This window comes from Ammodytes marinus (genome assembly GCF_949987685.1).
Source record: "Ammodytes marinus genome assembly, chromosome: 20".
NCBI lineage: Eukaryota > Metazoa > Chordata > Actinopteri > Uranoscopiformes > Ammodytidae > Ammodytes > Ammodytes marinus.
Window position 1 is genome coordinate 25,576,631 of NC_137224.1, and position 15,285 is coordinate 25,591,915.

General features: G+C 40.5%; 1 protein-coding gene across 1 annotated transcript in view; it reads left to right on the forward strand.

Annotated features, from left to right (window-relative positions):
- Nucleotides 1–14,410, forward strand: part of fmn2b (formin 2b) — a gene marked incomplete at both ends in the record, with an annotated part of 138,704 nt that extends 124,294 nt beyond the window's left edge. Inside the window, 4 exons of the mRNA XM_080049559.1 lie at nt 2,000–2,051; nt 2,789–2,938; nt 3,048–3,129; nt 14,384–14,410. Coding sequence (XP_079905685.1) covers nt 2,000–2,051; nt 2,789–2,938; nt 3,048–3,129; nt 14,384–14,410 — 311 coding nt within the window. The remainder of the gene's footprint in view (nt 1–1,999; nt 2,052–2,788; nt 2,939–3,047; nt 3,130–14,383) is intronic.
- Nucleotides 14,411–15,285: the final 875 nt, after the last annotated feature.

Consider the following 15,285-nt stretch of genomic DNA (forward strand, 5'->3'; position numbering starts at 1 on the left):
CCCACGCGATACCTGGCGTAGGGAGGTATTTGCGCCAGAATCTGCACCAGTTTCCACGCAAAATTGATAAATGAGGGCCCTAGTGAGTAAATTGATAGGTTAGGTGATTAGCAATTGTGTGATACTAAAACTCAATTATGAGGCATTTTGAGCAGTGTTTGCCAGCTGTACATCAAGTGTAAGACAAGAAAATGTCACAATGAAATTCAATGTGTTTATTCTCCTGAACACAGTTTAACATTTGGTCAATGCACCTACTAGTCTTTTAAAAGCTTTGTTTGTGTTTCAGCTGTTACTGTGAGTATATGGAGCTCTCATCTAAGATAGGTGAAATATATTTTACAGTAAATGTAAAGGATGGTTAAGTATGAATACTGGCTAGGCCAAAAATATAGTTGTCATGTTATTGGATCCCTGTTGAATGACATTAGGTAATGTGCATTGGTCAAATGTAAAACAGTTTTCAGTGGAATAAAGGGATGGCTTTGAAAATTCATTGTGAATTTTAGTTTTTCCTTGCACTTTATTTACTGTTTATAATGCCTCATAATTGACTTATAGCATCATACAATTGCTAGTCTGGCTTACCGGATAATGACAACTAGTATAGCGCCCCCTCTAGATAACAGCGTCAAACTCCTCCCCTTCCCCTACGGTTTAATAGTTTTTATTTATTTATTTATAGATTTTATTTGGACATGGACATGACAATGTCATTGGACGAACCAGATGCATTGTTTACAGTGTGTTAGCATAAATGCTAGTTTACAACACCTGTCCACAGGAGGCTTTTTAAAAACAACAAAATAAACTAAACAAAACAGAAACAAGATCAAATACTGATAAAAAACTGATAATTAAAAGAGTAAAAATGCAGAATACAATAGAGTACAGAGCAGCAATATAATGAGTCAATATATATAGGCTACGTAGAGTAAAACAAAGGCAGCATGATCAAACAATAAACCAGTTGTAAATTATTTGAGTGAGCACTGTTGACTTGATTTGAGCCGTTGTTTAAGTTCTCTGTTAAAAGTGTTGCCATTAGTCTCTAGTTTTAGACTAGTGGGCAAGAGGTTCCACAGTTTTGCCCCCTTTGCAGAGAAAACAGACTGACCGAAAGATGTCTTGTGCATTGGAACAAGACAATCACCATTGATGGAGGCTCGTGTATTTCCAGCTCATGTTGCTGTACACACATGTGTGCAAGCACAAACGTGTCATTAACGGTGTTGGTCCGCATCTTTTATAATAGGTCCATGGTCGGCACCAAATTGCACTATTTTGAAAGGACCCGTTGCGGCTTCCTGGGCCCAGCGCCACCCCAGACGATTGTGATTGGTTTAAAGAAATTAAAACAGGCTAACCCAGTTTTCCCCCCTTTATCGTTTTGAGTATTCAAAACAATAAAGCTTGGTTCCAGACCATACTACTAGTTGTAGTTTGGTCTGGCTGTGCAAGACTATACAATTGCTAATATGAGGCATTATTCCATTCTATAAACTTAGAATTCAGAGTCTGGTATACTGTACATTAGAGCAGTTCCCTATGTGTCTTTATAACTGGCAAAAGTCCTAGTAGATATGCTGTTTAAGCCAGGAGTCAGATTCTTCTTTCAAACACTGATCACCTGGGCAGGCGGGTATAAAGCATTGTGAATGCTGAACTTATATGTCCTTATGTCCAACACTTATACTACTTTATAAAACGCGTTATAAGTTGCCAAGCATGATTATAAACATCTATAATCCATTTTATTAAGCCTTATTAATGTCATGACTTTCATAGAAAGTGTTACCAATGTGGTTTTATTTTCTGGCATTGAACCAGGAAACTGCGCTACCTAAATTGCAATTACTTACTAAATCATTATTCTTTGTATGAAAACAGTTTAACATTTTTTCCTTTCACAGAGTTCAGAAAAGCTGTTTTTTGTGTTTGATATACTTTGTCATGTTAACATCTTTTGTACTCACTTCATTTACTATTCCTTTCTTAGCTAAAAGTGACATGGAGACCCTGGAAGCTCAACTCAGCAGCACTCACAAACTGTAAGAACATAATTTTTTGAACCAGTTAATCTTGAGGAGAGCTGGTATCTTTACATATCACTGTGGTTAATCAACACACTTAAAGCAGCTACGAGTAACATTTAAATATCTTTTAAACAGCCTCATGTTTCCTCTGATAATCATAAATTACCTTTAACAGCAAACGAGACCATCGGTGCAAAGAAAGACGTTTTTATATAGTTTTTATTACTGCTTTTGGTCTGGTCGCACACCCAGTCCAATTTTCAGTTCGCACGTGCAGGCTCTATGGTCACATATCCGTATTGGTCGCAGATTTCAGTGTGGCAATACACGCCCCAACTAGTCAATGATTTATTGTAAGGGATAAAAAGCCCTTGATCAAATCAAATCAAATCAGTTTTATTTGTATAGCCCAATATCACAAATAGACATTTGCCTCAGTGGGCTTTATATTCCATACAGTATGACACCCTGCCCTTAGACCCTTAGCTCAGCTGAGAAAAACTCCCAGTAAAAACCCTACACTTTAGGAATCACAAGCTTAAATCAATGTGTTTAAAATATAATTAATTTATTATTTAAAATGTATATCTAAAAAGTAACGGTACCTACTAACTGCCAGAGACAGTAAATGTAAGTAATAGAGTAACATTAAAATGCAAATACTCAAGTTAAGTACAAATAACAAATATTTGCACTTATGTACAATGAAAAAGCAGAATGCCAATCAGAAAACTTTTTCTGTCTCCTGTCAGGTTCCTGGAGCTCACAGTTTTCTTCTCAGTTAAGCCCAAGGCAGGAGAGAAAGAGGTCTCACCCAACACTGTCTTCTGCATATGGCACGAATTCTCCTCAGACTTCAAGGACCAGTGGAAGAAGGAGAACAAAGTCATTCTTAAAGAGAGGTCCTATTTCTTTCTTCCTTCCTTCCTTCCTTCCTTTCTTTCACTAAAGTTAAGCTAAGGTTAACTGAAAGTATTCATATTAACTGTACTTACATTGTGTGTACTGAAGATTAAAAGCAGCAGAAGAATGTTTCCGACAGGCCAAGGAGAAGGCTTCCTACAGCGTCAAACCGAAACATGCTTCTGGCATCGTAAGTTAACCCTTGTTTTTGTCCCGCCTCTACCTATTGAGCGTGTCTGCGTCTTTAACCCTCGTCCCCCTGCGTTTGAGGGAATTTTAAAAAATCCCTCGTGCGCAGTTGGATTCGAGGATGAATATCTTTTGACAGAGAGGACAATCAACTTATCTTTTTTTCTGCATAAAGTTCACAGTTGTGCCTTTCAATTGCTACTTCTATTCCGTATAGGGGTTTCAAAATCCATCCTAGAACTTGCCTCTTTTTGGGGACTCTGGCAAAAAAAAAGAATCCTAAAAAATTAGATCCAATATTTTGGCCGAAAAATGTTCGAGTCTCTGTGGTGTTTCTAGTCTACTTCTTGTTAAAGTAAGCTGCTGTGGCTTCTCAGCCAATCAGAGGGCGTTTAGAATGGGTATGTCTCTATTGATTTTCATTAATTCAGGATAGAGGTATTGAAATCGGTTTTGTGTAAAAAGTGACAGTATTTTATTGAAGGTAAGACAGTGGAACATGGAGGACGATTTTACGCAGGAAGAATTAGCACCAAGCGGCGACGCTAACTTGGGCTTAATTCTGAAAGAACTACGAGAATTCAGGAAAGACTCCAACCAGCAACTTATAGGTATAAAGGAGGACATAAATAAAATACACAAAAAGAAGCAATAAAATACAATGGAAGAATCAGAAGAGCGGATCGATACTGCAGAGAAACGGATTCAATCATGGGAAGAGGCGGTATCCCGGTTGGTGAGACTGCAGGAGCAGACGGAGGCTAAACTGACTGATTTGGAGGGGCGTTCGCGTCGGGATAATGTCAGAATCTACGAGTAAAAGAGGGAGCTGAAGACGGCACCACATCGGTGACTGCTTTTGTGGAAGAGCTGCTGATGAGAGGTCTGGCGCTCCCCCCCTCCACAGCGTTAAACATCAAGAGGGCGCACCAGGCACTCGGTCCTAAACCCCCACCGGACGCACCGCCAAGGTCGCTTGTGGCGAAGTTCTCCAGTAACAGTGAAAGAAGATGTCCTCAAAAAAGCCTGGCTGAAAAGAGCTTTTGATTTCAAAGAAAAAAAGATACACTTGGACAACAACTACGCAGCTGGGAAACGAAAGTGGCACTTAAAGCTGGGGTATGTGATTTCTGATTGGTCAAAATTAACATGAGCGGTACACTTTGACCAATCAGAGCGAGGCTCCGATTCTAAAAAAAAATAAAAATCTGATTCTCTGTTTTTATTGGCTGTTGGGACTCTCCATTCACTTTGGCACCGACGCTGTTGGTGTAGAGCGTGTCAGGGAGGGACCATAGGGAACAAGTGGAGCGGTTTAGGTATTTGGATTCAAATCTCTATCCCAACTGCTATTTTCTCCCCAAATTCTCCACCCCAGCTTTAAGGAAAGAAACATAAGATTTCAGAATCCTTGCCTGATTGAGAGTGTTTTTCGAAGATGGCACAGTGATTTACAACTCAGCTGAGGAGGCAACCGCGGACATGGTGGAGAGAGGGATACCAGTGACAGTTCTGAAAAACCCAACGTCCCTTCTGGACCAGATTAACCGGCTGACTTGGCGACCCAGCAGAAAGCAGGACAACAGAGAGTCTTCACGTCTCAAGACAAACTTCAAGGAGCGGCTCCATGCTTTCTGACACAAAGACACTTGATAAGTAGTTGCCTGAATTATGTTTGATCATGCTAAAAGAACATGGTAATTTAGCCATGTTTTTTTTCAACATGTTATTTTTCTCTCTCTCAAATACCGTGACTTCTGCGTTAACAGGCGATTAATGCATAGGGCATATGGTTGATATATATGAGGTTGGGGCGACACCTTGTGTTCAAAATGGAACTAAGCACCAGCTTTAGAGCTTCGTCAGGATGTATTCTCACTCCATCAAACACAGACTAAAAATGTAGCCTCAAAATTGGAAGTAACTTTTGTTATTCTTCTCTGTTTTTATTTTCCTGTTACCTGGTTAATGTTATAGTGTGTGCTACTGTTTGGTATAGCACCAGGGTGTAATATTTGTTTTAAATATAGGACTGCAGGGACATAAAATATATGGAAAAAAACGTTTACTGACAAGGTCAATTAAAATACTTACATTCAATGGTCTGGGAAACCCAATCAAGAGAAGTAAAGTCATGGCAAAACTAAAAAGAGGGAGAGTAGAAGTAGCTCTCCTGCAGGAGACCCATTTAACAGAACAGGAGAACCAAAATCTTCAGAAGTGGAAGTTAAATCAGTACTCATCCTTGTATAGCAAGTGAGAGTGCATGGTGTGCAGCTGTTCAATAAGGATATTTTTTTCCGATTCAAATCATTGTAAAATTTGAAATTAATAGACCTATGTGGCGCTATTGTAGGTTAATTGTGAACAAATGTGTGGGAAACCCTGCAGTATCTTGGTTTCATGTTGAATCAGTGTCACTTGTCATTAATTGTATATAAAAACTCTTTACTTTAATACAGCGACACAATATGGATATCTCCCACAGTGTTTCTATCATAAATTCACTCTTAGCTCTCATTCCCTCCCAGCCACTGTGGGCATAGAACAGTGGTGTCAAACATACGGCCCGCGGGCCGGATCCGGCCCGCGAGATGATTTAATCCGGCCCGCGACTTGTAGAGCACACATTTATGAGCATTTTAAAAAAAAAAGTAAGTCTCTAGCCCATTCCTGTGAGGAGATATGAATTTTTAAAGAAATAACCAAAATGCTCACTCCAGCCGCTAGGGGGCAGCCAAAATTTAAAAAAGCACATTTTAGCAACGTGGGAAATGGTAAATGGCAATCTTGCTTCACCGCTATTAATGTTTCCTCCAGTGCTTTATGGCAAAGTAAAAACCAAAAAAAAAAATATATATATATTTTTAGTGCTGAACAATTAATGTACTAGCAAGCGTGATGTGTCCGCGGCTCTGCACGCGCGAAACGAGCAGGAGCATGCTAGTGTAGGCCTACAAGATTTATTTCCTAATTTTCCATGCTGCTTTATTTTTATGTTTTAAATTGGGAAAAACGAATTCCAAAACAACCAATAACCTCTGTATTTAAAAATAAATCAAAACAGTAGAAGTTGCACTTTTATTTAATTTAATTTTGTACTGTCTGCATGTTTGCACAAAATGTGTCCCTCTACATATAGTAAACAAAATTGGACAACTGTAACGTCAGTGCCTGTTGTATTTGTGTATTCAAATAAATAGTTGTTTATTTCATTAGTGCGTATATTGGCATCTTTGAGCAAAATACCCCCAAAATTTTTGCTGCGGCGCTGCGCGCCGCACCTCCTATTCCCATGGCCAGCAGCAACCTTTACTAAGACATTTCCTGGGGGGTACAGAGATCCCTTGTGATCCATGATAATGTAGGTTACAAATGTAGGCTGAGTGATAAAGCATATTACTGAAAAACAAAGCTAGAGATTTGGAGTTGACATATGTACGTTATGTTGCCATTATTTTACTGGTCCGGCCCACTTGAGATCAGAGAGGCTGTATGTGGCCCTCGAACCAAAATGAGTTTGACACCCCTGGCATAGAAGGTATGAACATGACATCATCCATAGCAACAGGGTCAACACCGCCCTCTAGTCTTAGTTTAGGAGTCCCTCCCATTCCTTAGTAAAAGTTGGGCTGTGTTCGGAAAGCCATACTAGCGTCCTACATCCTACATACTCACCATCTATATACTGCATACTGTCTACTCAAAGATTGATAGAAGTATGCGAGGTGCGTCGAAACGTTTTCAGTTGAAGTATACTCAAGCAATGAAGAATTTCTTCTTCTTCTTGTAAGATTCAGGCAGTTTAGACGCTGTTTAGCGTATAACCGCCCTCTACAGGTTAGATATTGAACTAGATTTTTACAGTCCTGTGTTCATCATCTGTGTTTTAGACCTCTTGTTTAATATTTATGGTTCGAGGCGGAGGATCCCTCCGACGCTCTCTGCTCATCAGACAGCACTCAGCTGTCTGTCAGTTGAGCTAGACGAGCCGCGGTGTGTGGAACAGCGATCTGTTCTGATCTCTCTCCACTATCAGACTCACATCACTCATTTCACTTAGTGACTCTAATGGTGTTAGGTATTTATCTTCATCTCTTATCTATTGTGAGAGTTTTATGAATGACTGCACGTACAGTTGTCAGATCTCGGACCCCAAACACTGTCGTTGCTCGAAAATATTTCATTTTCCTGGGCGCGTAGAATTGACCCAGTGCATTGTGGGGCGGTTGAGTAGGAAAAGTATACAATCGATTCATGCCCAAAATCTTCCCGGAAGTTAGTACTCATCCGGGAATTTCTCGCATACCCAAGCTCGCATACCCAACCGTCACATACTCAAATTGAGGTCAAAATGAGTATGAGTAGGACATTAGTATGGCTTTCCGAACACAGCCGTTGTCTTATCAGCTTTGTGAATAGGTTTTAAGAAATTACTACTTACTAAGAACTTTTAGTGCTCCTTAGGAGTACTCTTAGCGCTAAGATAAAATGTTTTGTGAATACGGCCCCAGAAAACAAACTCCCTGCAGTACTACTGAGCCTTGATGCGGAAAAAGCTTTCGATAGAGTCAATTGGAAATTTTTATATAAAACGCTAGAGAAATTTGGTTTCATCAGACATTTATTAAAATTATTCAAGCATTATATAACAGCCCAATAGCAAGAATTAAGATAAATGGAGCCTTATCAATTTTTTTCAACCTGAAGAGAGGGAATAGACAAGGTTGTCCGATTAGCCCATTCATATTTGCAATTTACATTAAAGCTTTGAGTTTGGTGGTCATCCAAGATGAAAATATCACCGGTATCAAAATGCTAGGACAGGAATATATATATATGTATATTTGTTAAAATATGATTTGTTAAACTGGGAAAACATGATTAAGTTTGCAAACATTCTACTTGTATATAAAATCTTTCATGGTATGGCTCCCCCTCCGCTAAAGGAATTTGTTAAACAAAATATAAACTCTTCCACCAGAGCATCCACAAGAGGGGATTGTAAAATACAATATAGAAAAAGTTATTTTGGGCAGTCAGCCTTTTCCTATCGAGCAGCACATACTTGGAATACCATACCCACAGAACTAAGGAACATTACATCACTCAAATCCTTCTCAAAATCTATAAAAAACTGGTTACTGACAAATCAAATATGCGTCCATAAAAATCTGGGATAGTGTGTTTGTCTTTGTGTTTACTAATTGTGTTTGTGTCTGAGTTTATGCTCCTTGTTTGTATGCACTTGTTTGTGCTTATGTGTTTTTGTCTGCATTCATGCCACTTGAATTCTCCTTGTCTGTGCTTTTTGTCTTTCTTCAAATGCTTATTTGTTTTAATCGTGCCATATGTTCATGCACTTTTATCTGTCTGTATGCTATTTGTTTCATATTTTTCACACGTCACCAACCTGTTAGGTGTTGGAAAAATGATTGTATCATTTTACTTGTCTGTGCTTGAGTCATTTTGCTTTTGTGTTTATGTGTTGTATTTTTCTTTTCTTAATGTTTCTTTTAAGCTATCTACCTACAGGTACTACAGGTGAAAATTAGCCTGCATGGCTAAATCTGGCACATTTACATGTTGAACTTTGGTGCTCATGTTTATCAATGTGCGCTGTCCCTTCTAAATAAAGAAATCTGAAATCTGGAACATAAACTCTGTTTATTCGCAGATGATATTTTAATATATCTGTCCCACCCAGATAAATAATTTTTGAAACTCTTATCATTATTAGATATTTTCAGTGCTGTGTCAGGTTACAAATTGAATAATGCTAAAACCCAGATACTGAGCTTTAAAGCTCACATATTATGCACTTTTGCTGTCAATTTTATATGGTCTAAGTAGTCCCTAATACTTATTTTTTTAGATGTTTGCTGAAAAACCCGTTCAGATCATTTATTGTAGCAAGCCTCTATACCCTGATTGTCCTCTGGTCTCAGCAGTGGCGTAACTTTGATGTTCATATTGGTGGGGACACATTTTGCGAAACGTCACACAATTTGGCGAAATGCCCTCGCCCCAGACCCAGCATCCAACCGCTCACTAGTTTATTAACCAAACCAGTTTTATCATGTATCTATTTAGCCTACAGTTTAGTCAAGACTCGGAATTTCAGTTTACGAGTGAACCGGGGAGTTGGAGGGCAGCTGAAGCGCGAGCGTGCCCGAGCCTCGGAGAGCCGGTGAGAGAGAAACAACACAGAGCCGGTGACGGCTGCAGAGAATGGTGATTTGCGCGAGTAAAAAAGACAAGATGCTCGCGGTCTACGGGGGCTTAATTGTTTCCAAGGCGACCTATCTTTACTACAGCACATAGCAGAGCAGAATCAATAGGCATATATAGTGCGCAATTTGCACAGCGCATTCACCAAAAAAAAAAGTTTCACAGCTAATGTAGCCGTTAGCACACTCAGGATCTCGTAATTATGAGAAAATATCTCGTAATTACGAGATAAGTATCTCGTAATTACGAGATAAGGATCGCCCTCTCATTCATCAATAACGATGTCTGTGTCTGTGTGTGTGTGTTTGTGTGCAGACGAGGTGAACCTAGCCATAGGCAAACGTAAGCAATTGCCGACTTCCGGGTTACAGAGCATGGGGTAGGCACGATCGCTCTATAGCTCCCACAAAATATTTCAGACCTAACTGATTAAACCCTATTCTCGTCGATTTTTTTTGTGCTTGTGTTGCCGGTAACACTGATACTGTTTTGGAGAAATGCCTAGAAGCAAGAAAAACGCAAAAAGATATTCGGCAGAGTCAGATATGTCCTCGGACAGCGTGGTTAGCATGGATGTTGGTGCTAGCTCAATGGCTTCTATTCCGGATCTCCTTGAACAGCATAGAGCAGCGATAGCCGCCGAGTTTAAATCATCTTTCGCCAGCATGGACGCTAAACTGGACAGCATCCAGGCCGTGGTCTCAAGCCAGGGGAAACGTATAACCGATCTCGAGGAGAATGCAGAAACTGTTTGCGGACGCCTGGAGCAACTTGAGGCTACGTGCTCCTCACTACAGGAAGATAACAAGCTGTTGAAAGCTAAACTATCGGATTTGGAAGGGAGGAGCAGGAGACAGAACGTTCGTATCGTGGGCTTACCAGAGTCACTTGAGGGTGCGCGCCCCGCCGCCTTTTTCTCCGAGCTCCTCGTCGAGGTGTTTAGTGATCAAGCTCTCCCTTCTCCCCCGGAGCTGGACAGAGCTCACCGCACTCTGGCACCCAAACCGGGCCCGCATGAGAGGCCACGGTCCGTCGTTATCCGCTTTCACCGATACCAGACTAAAGACCTGATCATGAAAGAGGCACGTAAACAGGGCGAGCTGGAGTACCACGGCCACAAGCTCCGGTTCTACGAGGACTACAGCGCGGAGGTCGTGAAGCAGCGGGCTGAATACAAGCGGGTCATGGCTGAGCTTTATCAGCGCGGTCTCCGCCCATCTCTCCTCTTCCCTGCGAGGCTTCGCATTACACTCCAGAGCGGTGAGAGAAAGTGGCTGCGGTCTGTCTCTGAAGCATCAAACTACATATCTACACTGGGTGTGAGTCCGTAGTAAATACAATTGCCTGCTGTGAGTATACAATGTGCTCTTTTCATATCCCCAGCCAAACTCTCAGACTGATGGTACTATACGCATTTTATTTTTTAAATGAGTAAATTAGCTGGGTAAACGTGACATTTTTGTTGCTTGTCATTTTGACGTATTGTCTAGCTCACTCGCTTTTTTTTATTTGTATTGTGGTATATTTGAATAGCTTCTATTCACCAGAGTTGCTGAGCAGATAGTCTTAAAGGTTAAGGTCCCGGGGAAGGAGTAGAGAACCTCCCTAGAAGGACGAGTATCTGTCTATTTGTAGATATAATACACTTGATACCCCCCACACATGAGAATATAAGACACTGTTCTGTAACTAATCAGTAGTGCCATTGCGGCCTCCAGCCCGCTGCTTCGATGCTCCATGAAATCCTATGTCTGATGAAATCTCCTGAAATAAACCTCTCTGAAACACAATGATGATTGTCCAGGCCTCACCCTTTGTCTTGGTCGCCATGGGGGAATTCGGCCACCACATTTGGCGTCACGATGACGGATATAACAGGAACATAATGTATCTACCTGTACTTGGACGGAAATCATCTGATGAAAAGAGAAATGCAGAACGAAGTGAGAATCCCAGATGAACGCCCAAGTTGAAAGGTTCATGTCTGTTCCAGTATCTAAAAATAACTGAGAACTGCTACGGGAGATGATGTGTAAACGGCTGATAGTGCTCTGTGCCAAGTTCAAGGTCACGGCGTGAGCGCCGGTCTGGGGGACTACACACAGAGGCTCCGTTATGGCCAGGTATCCACGTAGTTCCACTGTTATAACAAAGAAACCGTGTGCAGTTTTATTGACTAAGACTTTGGGAAAAAGGCTGGACTGGATTCAAGCTTGTTACGTCGCTCTGTGCTTTATGTACGCTAAGAAAAAGTGAAAAAGACTTGTGGGGAAAAAAAAAGTGCAACGTTTGGAGACCAACGTCTATGTCATCAAGAATGCTGACTGCTCGGGTTACTGCTCCCACGCAGTCACAAGTGCAAGGCGGTGATCATGCTGATAGAGGAGAAGGCCACGCGCATACCAACCGCATACCAGCTTGGACTTTTCTGGGCCGCTGGCCACCAAAATTCCACGCCTGGCGGAGTCTGCCAATTATGAAATGGAGGAGCCATCCTCTGTGCCAAAGTTGGATGGACTACATCTCCCATGCAAGCTGATCACGTTTCGAAATATCTGAACTTGAGACTCTGAGGGACTCAGCTGTTATTAATGTGCTGTCGTCGTTACAGGGGGAACTCTGAACACTGATGTCATTTTATCTTCGTTCAGTGTTGCAGTTGCATTGTTGGTCCTATTCATTTGTAGTTTGCTGCAGTAATGTGTTACACCTATGCATTGTATTCTACATAACTCATAAAGAGTGTTTCTGTGTTTTGTTGGAGGTTTCTGTTGGGCCATTCAAATATGTTTGGTTACATCTCGTTTTTGGTTGATGAAGTTTCATCAAAATGGAGGAATGTGGTATATTTGAATAGCTTCTATTCACCAGAGTTGCTGAGCAGATAGTCTTAAAGGTTAAGGTCCCGGGGAAGGAGTAGAGAACCTCCCTAGAAGGACGAGTATCTGTCTATTTGTAGATATAATACACTTGATACCCCCCACACATGAGAATATAAGACACTGTTCTGTAACTAATCAGTAGTGCCATTGCGGCCTCCAGCCCGCTGCTTCGATGCTCCATGAAATCCTCTGTAAATGTCCTGATGAAATCTCCTCTGAATAAACCTGATCACTGATGAAAAGTCCAGTCTGCCGCCTTTGTCTTTGTCAAAGCCATGGGGAATTCGGCCACCACAGTATCTCTATTTTAAAACGGCTAGATAAGCGTGTCTGTTCTTTATTTTTATTTTTTTTTTACATTTCGACAGCTTGTCTAACTCACGCCTTGTTCTTTTTTTTGTATTTCGAATTGTTGGTTGAGCACGGTATGTTTGTTTAATGTGTTGTCATTTTGACAGTTTGCTGGATTGTTCATTGTGTTACTAGCTGTTATGGGGTGAATTGTACAAGACTTATGTGGGAAGCTAGCACAGGCTAGAAAGTTAAGGCTTGGAATGTTTGTTGTGAGACTAGTAAGGGTCTTTCGGGGTTTGCTGTTTAGAGCAATATATGGGGTGGGTTCTGGGTGGGATGGGGTGGTGTCAACTGGGGGTTTAGCTGATGGGTTATCACCTGCTGTGTTTTCAGTTATCTGTGTTTTCCTTTTTTTTGTGTTTTTTTTTTCCTCAGTATTTTGCTACTCTTTTTGTTATCGGAGCAACTCTTTTTATTCTCACTATAACTGAGCTAGATGAAGGGCAATCTTAATTTAATTAGTTGGAATGTCAAAGGGCTAAATCACCAAGTGAAAAGGGGTAAGGTCTTAACCCACCTAAAACGGCTCAGGGCTGGAGTTTTCCTTCAAGAAACCCATTTACATGACTCTGACCATTGGCGACTAAGTAAATGCTGGCGTGGACAATTTTTTTCATTCTAATTTCAGGGCTAAGGCCAGGGGCACAGCTATCCTTATTGATAGTAATATTCCTTTTGAGTCCTCAAACATTATATCAGACAAAAATGGACGTTTTATTATTGTTTCAGGCAAACTTTACAATAAGTCAGTCATCTTGGCCAACGTCTACGCGCTTAACGTCGATGATGTAGAATTCTTTAAGAGATTTTTTTCTCAACTCCCCGATCTCAATTCCCATTCTCTTATTCTTGGTGGGGATTTCAATTGTTATCTAGATCCAGTCTTAGATCGCTCTTCCCCCAAACCTGCCACTCTTAGCAGATCTGCAGGTTATATCAAATCATTCCTTGCTGATTATAGCCTCTCTGATCCATACAGGTTTTTATACCCCACAGGAAGAGAATATTCATTCTTTTCACATGTCCACCACACTTACACCTGAATTGATTATTTTTTTGTTGATAATTCATTGATGTCAGAACTAAAGTCATGCAGTTATGAAAGTATTGTGATCTCAGATCATGCTCCTCTGCTCCTTCAACTGGCTTTCTCTGACGTTGAGTATACAAGAAGACAGTGGAGACTGGATCCATTGTTGCTCACAGATGAGAGTTTTCTTTCACACATCTCTACACATATTAAAACACTTGAGTATAAATAAAACACCAGATGTGTCCAATGCAACAATTTGGGAAGCCCTGAAAGCCTATTTGAGAGGTGAAATTATATCATTTGCAGCATACTAATTTTAATTAAGCAAAATTGCAGTATGGAATATCTCTGATTGTTAACACTGGCAGTTTTCACTTTGTGCTTCCTGCTTCTCCCCACCCCCGTGTGGTTTTGCTTCATAATGCTGGTTGACCTCCAAAAAGGGCAATGTGAAAGTGGACCACACCAAACAAAAAATTATAAATTATATTTGGTCTGGACCAAAGCAAGTGAGCTAGAAGACTGTCCCAGTGTGAATACACCCTAAAAGTCTGAATATTCCAACTATTTTGAACACTACTATCTTGTCTGTTTCACAGTCAAGTCCAAATCACTTAACCAACTGTTGACCACCACTGTAAACATAAATGTTTATCCATTTTCACTTACACTTGTTTATGTGGCTATGTTCTGATATGGTAAGATTGTCACAAAGGTTTACTGTAATCAACCTATATGATGTGTCATTTTCACAGAAAGCCAAGCTTGGCATGAAGATTTGATTTGCTGGAATTGGAAATCCATTTTCTCCGACGTTGGGCACCAGCATTGAGTCAAAGACAAAAACGTATGAAGATGACGGAAGAAAAAAATGAAGGGACTTCACTGAAAGCCTGTATCTGCATCTGAGACTACATTCATTTACTTTTCCAGTTTGATCGGTATAGCCTGCTCTGTAAGCATGATGCCTTACGTTTCTGTCCTCTCCAGATGTCTTATTACACTTAATCTGACACATTCATAGAAGAGTGCTGCGCAGGGCCACCAGCCACCATGAAGTAAATGTGTTGTTGTGATCAAAACTATGATGCATTATACACTGTGTATCAGAATAACAAATAGCACACTTATAAACACAATTGACAGGCAAGAAAGTAATCCTACAGTGTGTATAAGAAGCAATAACATTTTTGAACACATACAGTCCTTTCCTCCACAGTAAGGAGTTTGATGGATCTGGCAAATATACACGTATGGGTTAAAAAAGAAAAGAAAGGTTTAGACATGTTCTTATCGATTCATAGTAAAGGTACTCCCTGAAGAATTAAGTCACCATCAGGTAGCAGCATGATTGTAAAAAAATATATGATAATTAATATGTAAATAGTCGATGTCTTTGCTACAAGGAATCATTGCCATTGGCAGGAATTACCTTCTGTAATGGTCCTTATTACAGTGTCTCTGAAAGAGCTTCCCACTAAATTACTTTGCTGTCTGGCGAACAGTGTGTTTAGTACTGTTATCTTCAGCAGCTTGTGCAACATCCTTCTCTCTACAACCAACAATATTTTTCAGGGGTGTCCAAACTTTTTTCACTGAGGGCCAAATACAGAAAAATTTATGAAGCCAGTCACTAGAGGCAGGGCCGCCTTAATGC